Here is a 10479-nt window from a genome sequence, read left to right as displayed (position 1 = left end):
GCTTCAAATACTCCAGTTGTCTCTCCTAATCAGATCTCTACACTGTATAATAAACAAGTTCATATGGGAAGGTATGGAAAGTAGTCTGTGAATGGGGGAGCTGATCAAAACATGAGCCAATTTCATGTACTGGCAACTTTGAGGCAGAAGATGATCTTAGATCTTGGGTAAAACCAAGTCAGAGAAAAACAATGGCTGTTGTTAAGTTCCAAAGTCTTTCACAAAACTAACTGGGCAAGTGACAGAAATGGGTTTCATTAAAAGATATCATATAATAGACAAAATAAGAGAAATATTTTTTTCATCTCGTATGCTGGCAAATGCTGAGAATCAGTTTCCAGTCGACTAGAAATCTGCATCGAGCAAGGAGCTGCGATTGCAGTTTTCGGGCTTTTTCAAGCAATCATCATTTCATCCCTGATGCTCTTCATATCAAGAATTGAGAAAACTTTTTACTCATATGAATGAGCTGCTTCTCTACTTCTATTAGCATCTGCACAACTGAGAGTTTATGAAACAGAATGCTTTAATTTCTTCTATAAAAGGACCAGTATTTTGTGCACCATGTTTTGGATGCTTAATCCATCCAGAGGCAAACTCACCAGTATTTTCAAAGTTCAAAGTATTAATTGTGCTAGCTAAGTTTGACTACCTAATTGATATGACACTTAAGGAGTTGGTAGCATACAGTTACACATTAATGGCCTTAGGGTTTCCATATTGTTTTATAAACATGCCTTGTATTCATTTCTTAAGTCCCTAATACACTTTTGAGCAAAATACATGCACCTATAGATGAGGAAGAATATATTATAAAATATTTATTCTTGATGGGGGGAAAAGTGTTTGAAGTGCAGTTTAATCTTACTATAATTGGTGTAGTGTGCATATATGTATCTATTGAATAGTACCAAAAACAAAAATCCATAAAAACAATTTCACACTTTGGTTATTAAAGATTCAGATAGTTTGAAAAATAACTACAATATGTGCAACAACCATTACTTTATCACAGAACACAATTTTAAATATAAGTACTCTCCTCACAACAAGAACACGATTTTTGCTAGGACTGTACATGAGGGTTTGCTTATATCTTTATTGACATAATTTGTGAATATAGTATTATAGATTTGATTTCTTAAAAAAAACTGTTATTTTTTTCAATAAATGGCACAACTTTTGATACATAAAAATGTTACAGTTTATATCAGCACAATCTGAACACTTCCTGTGCAGTACTTCCCAGAAAAAATCCTTTTTTGTTTTAGCAAATATTCACTTTTCTAAATTTTTAATGAAGTATGAATAATAGCACAAACAGCCTCCCATAGGGTGGCATTTCTGCTAGTATATATAAAAGTTAGTTGTCTTTTGGTAATGCTTCATTTGCCTGATCTGATATTGTCGTCTTTATGTTAATAATACTTCAAATGTTCATGAAGACTGGCTCGAATTTTACTTTATTAGGTTATTTTAGTTTGTGTGTGTACTTAGCTTGATGTAGACATTTCAAAGTTTTAAAAACATCTTAACTAATGATGGTACTTGAAATTAATTTTTAATTTTAAACTTTGTAATAGAATTTTTTGATCCTAAACCTTAGGCCAATTGGTTTTCATTGCTTTATCTTCTTTCATTGTTTAAACTGTAAATTGTGGGTTATATAACATAATTAGAAAAGGTTTTTTGGTATGTGTGAAGTATTGATGGACTTGTGAAATCTTCCACTTACCGCAGTCATTTGAATAAGACATCTTCATGAAATAGATAAATTGGGTATACTTCAGCAATTTCCGCTGGCACATTATGAGGCAAGGTTTGGGTGATAAGATTATGTTAGTGAGGCCTTGGATTCCTACTGCCTAGATTTGTTTATTACTACCCCGGATCTTCCATAGCCTTGGAATGAAGGTGTAATCTTAATATATCATAGGTTTTAATATATCTAATGTACATAAATGCCAATTATGTAATGCTTGTGAATCATTTTTAACTTAAGTTTGCACCATTTATATTGATTATTTGAAAGTGTACTTGAAAATTGTTTTTATTTTATAATGAAGGGGGAAGTTATGTGAGAGCACATGAGGACTTTTTATGAAACTCCAACTCATCATTTTGTGACAGATCATGCAAGGCTAGTTAATTATATTTTCAAAGATTGACAAACATGAGTACCTATTCTTATAGACTGGCTGTTCAAAAAACTGTTTACTTGATATAATTAATCTTGACCAAAAGTATTCTTGGAGTAAAAAATCATTGTTCAGTTTGAAAGTTGAAGTCATTGACATTTACTAATCTTTGTCAGTTTTTTCATATGTATTATGTGATTTATAGTCAGAGCTGGTTACTGCTTCATATGCAAAATAATGTATCAAAAGCATATTAATGAATATCAAACTAGTCGAAACTGACTAGATATATAAAATGGAACTTTCCAACCAATAATAATAATATCAAAATTTAAATTCTAAGATGTAATAATTTTAGGAATACTAAACCAAATTATGTGTATTTTTGTAGCAGAAAGTAGATTTGTACTAAGTTCCTTGCAATTTCTGAATTATTTCTGCTTTGAAAAGGAAAAATTCATGGGATACCAGTAACACCCTGGAAAGGGTTAGGGCACCAATTAACTTTGAAACCACACCACAAATAGAAGTGAAGTTGACTAGTGTTCACTAGCTTCTAACCACACAATTAAATAAGTGGCTATTACCATAAGAAGAATGACTAAAGAATGACTAATCAGAATCATAACAATCCCACTCAACCACATACTTTGAGCATGATTGATGAAGCTCAATCTGTGGCACAGGACCTGAAACATCGTTCTTGTAAATTGCATTTAACATTTATTATATATGTATTTTAAAAAGACAAGGTAAAAACCGTAAATTGAAATATGAATTGTGAGCATTGAAATAATTTGATGTTTTAATAATCAAAAAGCATATGTCAGGCTTATATATTTGCTGTTTATTACTTTTGGCAAAAACATAGGAATAGTTTATTTATTAGGCTTACCTACTGGTAGATAATATAAAATTTTAAAGAATTGGATATATTATGGTATGTAGACTTAAAACACTTAATACATTTTATTTTCCAGACTAATAAACCTATTGGGAAAGTACAAATCTATACAGCAGACCTATTAAGTCTGAATCGTTGTGAGTGTGACCCCAAGTCTAGCAACCCATGTGGTAATGAGACAGATTGTCTTAACCACATGTTGATGTTTGAATGTCACCCAAGTGTTTGTCCAGCGGGAGACTTGTGCCAGAATCAGAGATTTCAGAAACGACAGTATGTTCCAGCTGCACCATTCAGAGTGGAAGACAGAGGCTGGGGGCTTCAGGCTCTCAGAGATGTAAAAAAGGTTAAAAAACTTACTTTCAAAATATTGGTCTTGAATTTAAAAACAGGCTTTTACCTCATTTGCATCTCCAGTTTCAACATCTGTAATAAAAAAATTTAAATTAGCATTTAAACCATTTCATTATGGGCTCGGTTAATGTGACCAACCTTGTAACCCTAAAGTAACCATCAGTTTCCGTACTATAATTTTTTTAATATTTTGTGCATTTTCACAAAATTTGGCAAGCTTTCAGCAAACATTACAAGTCTTCTACACAAATAATCATATTTTTTTAAGTATTTTTACTAAAACATTGTCTGAATACATAAAGTCAGAGTGTTGACTGCTCCTAGTGTGAAGTGATTTTCATGTTAGGCTTAACAATACTTTACTTCATCTGTAAATTGTCAAATTTCGTTTACATAATCTCTAAAACATCCTACATAAATATCAAACATTTTGTTTTTCTGTAAACTTTATATTTTATCTATAATTTTCTCTGCCCTAGGTCTATATGCAATTGGTTGAGTTGAACGACTTTGTAACCACCATAACAAACATTTTTAATCTAAATTACCTTTTTAGAATGTCTGCAATTTGGAACATAAAACTAAAATTGCTTATCCTAAATCCTTGAGGTTCATAACAGTACACATCTGTTTATACTTAATTTTATTGTTTTATTGCCCTTTAAGCCATGTCTAACTAATAATCCAAGTACACAAGTTGTAAATCACGCAGCAAATGCATAGCTAACATTACGATATTTAATGACATGATGCACGAGCTGCTTGCAAGCATACCTTGTGAAAACTTTTTTTTTTCATTATCATACTTAATCTAACGTAATAAGTTTCTAACTTTTACATTTAAGTAACTTTTATAATTATGATAAATAAATAATATACATGAAAAGTAAGAAATATATCACCAGTGACCTCTTGTTTTTTTCTGTCAGTTGCAGATGAAATTTAAGTCCACTAATGGTACTTGTACATTAAACAATTTTTATTTACTTAAGAATGCAGAATAATAACATACACAAAGCAAATAATTTCCTATAACTATAATAATTTATCTGGCTCTCTAACTGTGCCATAAGATCCTTTAAATATTTAAGCTTGTGAATCTGAATACCATGAGAGAAACTTTCAAACTAAGGATGAAATATACATTACTCTATACAGAAAATAACGTAATATAATACTTAATGTGATAGATTAAAACCTTGGCTTCGTATTGATTGTAAATAATATAGTATAAAGTGTCAGAGAAAACTATTAGCAATTTGTAAAAGGAAGGATATGACAGGTGGGCATGGCAAGTGGGTCTGATTTTCTAGTTTCTGACTTCGTAAACAAATAAGATTGATGGATAAAAATTATGCTTTGCCTTAGTAATAATATCTGTACGTTAAATTCTGTACTTCTCAGAGAGGTGATAAATAAATTAGGGAAGACAAAGAGAAAAAATGTCTCAATTCTCTTACTAGGAAATATTGAATATTCTTTTAAATATTTTCTTATAAAGATAGGAACTTATAACTTATATGATGTTAAAATTTGATTTATTGCGTATGATTTGATGCCAAGTTTATTTGTATGCAATGATAAAAAGTACTTTAATTAAATTTTGAATGTAACTCTAAAAAGTTGACGTGCATACTTTGACCTACCTGTAACGAGAGGTTTAACATCCAAGAAACCCACAAAGTTTTCTTTTATTATTCATTACGAAAGATCTAGAAGTGTTATTACCTTGTAGTTTAGAAACAGTCTACTTGGGGTTGATGTGATGGCTTACCCTGATTTTGCACGCAAACACACTTCTTACAAAAATGGGTCCTCCATTCATCTATTGAAAAAAAAAGGTGGGGTTGACAGGAACTTAAGCATTTGATAATTTTAGCCCCACTAGAATGTGAAGTAGTATATAATTTTCTTACTGGTAATCTATCATGTAGGTAACATGTTTTAGATGTTGTACATACCAACTTTTATTAAGAGTGCTGTAAAAGTATTTTATTTTTTGTTAATCAATTTTATGAGCTCTGTGTAATTTCCAGTGTTTATGTGAACAGTTGTGAGGAAATATTTATTTCTTAAGGATAGAAATAGACTGAAGTATGCAAAACAGACTTGTGACTATTTTTCTGGTTTGTTAGTGTACTGAACTACTGTATAAATGTTCCAAACCTATTTCCATGCCAGGGCGAATTTGTGATTGAATATGTAGGGGAGCTGATTGATGAAGAAGAATGTCAGAAACGACTCAAACAGATGCATGAAGAAAATGACACAAATTTCTACTTTCTAACTATTGATAAAGACCGCATCATTGATGCTGGACCCAAGGGCAATTTATCTCGTTTTATGAACCACTCTTGTCAGCCAAACTGTGAAACCCAAAAGTGGACGGTGAACGGAGATACTAGAGTTGGACTTTTTGCTATTTGTGATATACCTGCAGGTAGATTGTGTTACTTAAGACATTAATTGTTAATCTGTTAATAATACTGAAGGAAGGTTCTTCAATAAATATTATTTTGGCATACTTAGTATGCTTTTTTGTTTAGAAGTTCATATAATAAACATTATTTTAACTAATTGACCCATGTTTTGTATCTTGCATATGTAGTGTCAATTTTCAGGTGGGACACCTGAAGCTTCAAATGTAGGTGTTAATATACAGCTTAACATGGTTTTATTTACTAATTATTTTACCATTAGGTGGTAGAAAGTCAGGCAGAAAATATTTCTTCAATTTGAAGTAAGGATGTCAAAATATGAGAAGGTAGAGTACTACAACAAAACATAGGCTCCAAGTAATTACAGTACCTTGTAAAAATTCCACTTAGAACAGTGATAAACTCTGGTGTTAGCTGAAAGGACTCATTGGCACTGGATATAGCAACTATAGTGTGGTTGACATATTATTACATTCTTTTTTTTTCACTCATAAGTTGTTATATTTAAGCATGGTTGCATTAAATTATGAATGAAAGATAGGAAATTGCAATAACATGATAATAAATGAAATTACCTCAATTATGTAATAACTTCTGTCAGAAGAGCTGCTAAAATTCTACATTAATATCTGGTCTTAATTATGAGTAATAACCAAATTACAAAAAGCTTTATGACCACTCTGCCTTAGTCATCAGTTGGATATCCATGCTGCTATCAGTATTTTCAGCCAGTAACCCAAGAACACCTGACAAGGTTGGGCCTAATTAGCAATGTTACTAACTACCTCAGAAGAATTGTCGCATATAAAGCTTCATTCACTATGCCTAACACATATCTAGTCTGGTTTTACACATTTCAATCCACCGTAGTTTTGAGAGGGGGAGCTTATAAATATGAGTAAACCAGGGGTGGTGACCTGTTAAAAAAAAAGTTACAGTATTAATATTTGATAACCAGTGCTGTCATATTTTAATAACTATTACGTTTTAATGATTAGAATGTTTAGGTTTTCATCTTTCAGTTGATCCTAACAGTCGTTTACAATTGGGTGTAATAATTTTACTAAACTTGAATGTAAGAGCTTCAAAAGAATTTTGTGGCTTATTATTATTCATCTAATTAGATATTTCTATATTCAGGCTCAGAGCTTACGTTCAACTATAATTTGGAGTGTCGTGGAAATGAGAAGACAAAGTGTGTATGTGGTGCACCAAACTGTAGTGGTTTTATTGGAGTTCGACCAAAGGTGTGTTTGTGTTTAATTCTAAGAGCTATACTTGTAGAAAGTAAGAAAACTTCTATTTACTGATAGTTAATATCTTAAATTACTTTTATTGATGTTAAGTATTTGGATAATTAGGTGGATTTTTGTGGTAAATGGATTTAAAACCATACAACTATCAACTTATCCTCCTGCTTTGGAGCTTTTTGAAATGCATGTATTCAACTGTGTTTTAAGCAAGATGCTCTCATCTGGTATTTTAAAAGATGTCTAGTGAAACTTTAAAATTATTTAATCTTTGACTTTATTTCTGAAGCTACTGAACATAAAGATTCAGTATGTTTACCTTCTTGAGGGGGCTGTTGAGATTGAAAATTCCTGATGTATTTCATGTTGTATATAACTTGTAACTTTTTAAAAAAAGTTTCTAGTAGATACAGCTTTAGCATTTCATTTTAGAAAATTAATCTCAGTCACCTTCATATGAGGAGTAGTGTTTCTTGCATCTGAAATTTATGTACAGGTAGACCCTGCTCTACGAATGCCTGGTTAATGAAAATTCAAAGTTATGAAAAAAAAAAGTTTTTGTACCAAACCGTGGAGTTACGATTTTTTTGCCAATTTCTTTCTTACAGTATTATCATTATTTGTGTGTGTGTGTATATATATATTTATATATATACCTAGGACCTAGTACAAGTACTAAAGAAACTACAACTTTTACTGCAAGCAAAGGCTGGCTTGACAGGTTAAAAAAAAGGGCACAATCTACACAGCCTATAGATGACCAGTGAGGCAGCAGCAGCATACCTACCAGTTCTAAAAGGTATTATTGAATAAGGAGGACATACAACCCGTCAAATTTTCAGTGTTGACGAAACTGATCTATATTGGAGGAAGAAGCCAGCACCAGGTCATAAAGCTTTCAAAGACGGAGTTTCCCTAATTCTGGGAGGCAATTATTCGCCCCCTTATGATCCACCATTCTGAGAATCTGCAGAAAGCTAAGGGGTACATCAAGACCAATCTGCCAGTCATTTAGAGGTCCAACAAGAACAATTTTCAAGGATTGGTTTATCAACTTTTTCTGCCCTGCTGTGGAGAGAGATTTTTCTATGAAAAATCTTTCCTATAAAGCTTTTGGCCTTTTTTTTTCGTTGAGAATGTATCTCCAATTATGTAATGGTAGTCAAGGGTAAAATCTACCTTGCGTTATGAAAGTTCACTTTACAAAATATCTTTGAGGAATATAAACAAACAAGATGATATGAAAAATGGATTGGAATGTACTTATTGTTCTAGATGGGAGTCCCAAAAACTTTAATTTTTATTCATTGTATTTCAGTGAAAGAAAAAAATATTGATTTGTTTCATCAAAGAAATGGAAGTAATGTTTGTTTCTAAGGGATGAGTTGATTTATATTTTAACTGAAAAGTTTCCAGCTATTTTGAAAGACTAGGTTTTGACAAAACTATAAACACACATGAAAAACGTAGAATAACACTGATGCTTTTTTTTCTTTTGGAAAACCTTTGACATATCTGGTGAAGGTTCCTGCAAGAGTACCAAAACTTCAAACATATTTAGTCCCTTCTTATCATATTCAGAAGTACTTGCCAGTGTATGAAGTTATGGTGCATAATTACTATCTTTCTTTATACTTCACTAAAAATTTGAAAGAATGGTCTACCTTACTGCAACCATTACACTCGTACATTGTTCACTTCCTTCCAAAGTATTCTAAGGCTATTCAAATGATTTTCACTGCATGACCTAAATTGTATATTATGAAATTTTGTGACATTAACATTTTATAAAGAACACTTTGTAAACTTTTTTTTTCTTTTTAGATGTTTAAAAGTTTCGTTTGTGATTAAAGCTTTAATTGTCCCACTTTGTTGGTTTTAGGATTTTTTTAAATTTTATCAATCTCAAAGTGTTAATTATAGTTTTTTAAAAGTTTTAGTTATTCTGGATTGTTAGTTCTAGTTTTTTAAAGTTTTCAGTTACTTTGGATTGTTTGTTCTTGTTTTAGTTATTCTGGATTGTTAGTTCTAGTTTTTTAAAGATTTTATTTATTCTGGACTGTTGTTTCTAGTTTTTTAAAGATTTTAGTTATTCTGGATTGTTGGTTCTAAATTTTTAAAGGTTTTATTTATTCTGGATTGTTAGTTCTAGTTTTTAAAGATTTTATTTATTCTAGATTGTTGGTTCTAGTTTTTTTAAAGATTTTAGCTATTTTGGATTGTTGGTTCTAGTATTTTAAAGGTTTTAGTTACTCTGTATTGTTGATTCTAGTTTTTTAAAGGTTTCAGTTGTTTTGGATTGCTAGTTCTAAGGTTTTATTTGTCTGAGCTGTGTTTTAGTTTCTAAAATGCTTATGACATGTTTGGTTTCTTTCCACAAACACAGACAGCAGCACTAATCTTACAGGAAAAACGAGCCAAAGAAAATGTTGTTAAAAAGAAGAAGAGAAAATCCCAAGTGCCCAAACATGAAGATGAATGTTTTCGATGTAGAGAAGGAGGAGAAATTTTAATGTGTGACAGAAAAGGGTGTCCAAAAGCTTACCATCTCAATTGCCTGAGCTTAACCAAACCTCCATATGGTAATTGAAGTCAAATTTTTCTTTTGTTTTATAGTTTAACTGAAACTGGCTTTTGGTGGATAGTCAAAGGAAACACTAAGTAGTTATTGTAGTATAGACTTGAATGTAATTTTAAGATGCATATGTACAAGATTTGTGTATTTTGACCTCTATATGCTTAAAATCTCAAAGCAATACAATAAAATAAATTGAGAAATGAGTTATACCTTTATTGAGTTAATATTACATACCACTACTAATATATATATAGTGTATATGTGACCTAATTAATGAAGAATATTTACTATGACTTCAAATACAGTAGTAAAAATATATATTTCATTGATTTTTACCAATTGAATGTATATAATTTTAAAATTATGAAAGCTCAAAATGTTAAAAGTATATATTTTTAATTTACAGTAGTAATTAGATAAGATATTTATGGTTTTAGAATTGTGAAACAGATCTGACAAATGTCAAGTTGATTTGATTTTACTGCTTTGTATTTAGTATTATAAAGTATCTACATAACATGTACCTGTGATGTGTAAATATAAAATTTGCTGTCATGTTAAACTTATATTAAAGTTTTTCTTCATTACCCATTTAAGCCGTCTCCAGCCATTATTAAATATAAAATTTGTAATTATTGTCCTAAGTAAAAAAAAAAGATACATCTTTGTCCTAAAACATCACAAGGTTTTGAAGGGAAAATAATTTCACTGCAGAAACCTAGCTGATTCACAACTATAAGAACACGGTGTTTTTTGCAGATTGTAAAAATCCATCACAAAGACCTGTATAGTTCACAACCAAACAACTACAGTTAGT

General features: G+C 30.9%; 1 protein-coding gene across 1 annotated transcript in view; it reads left to right on the top strand.

Moving 5' to 3' along the window:
• LOC106468398 (histone-lysine N-methyltransferase NSD2-like) overlaps window positions 1–10479 on the top strand; it is a 68816-nt gene that overhangs the window by 55266 nt on the left and 3071 nt on the right. Inside the window, 4 exon segments of the mRNA XM_013928821.2 lie at window positions 3119–3388; window positions 5578–5836; window positions 6975–7081; window positions 9471–9666. Of these exon segments, the coding sequence (XP_013784275.2) occupies window positions 3119–3388; window positions 5578–5836; window positions 6975–7081; window positions 9471–9666 (832 nt within the window).

The sequence above is a fragment of the Limulus polyphemus genome, unplaced genomic scaffold (genome assembly GCF_000517525.1).
Source record: "Limulus polyphemus unplaced genomic scaffold, Limulus_polyphemus-2.1.2 Scaffold2994, whole genome shotgun sequence".
Taxonomy (NCBI): domain Eukaryota; kingdom Metazoa; phylum Arthropoda; class Merostomata; order Xiphosura; family Limulidae; genus Limulus; species Limulus polyphemus.
Note: the sequence above shows the minus strand (reverse complement) of the source record. Positions and strands in the feature narration are given on the sequence as shown.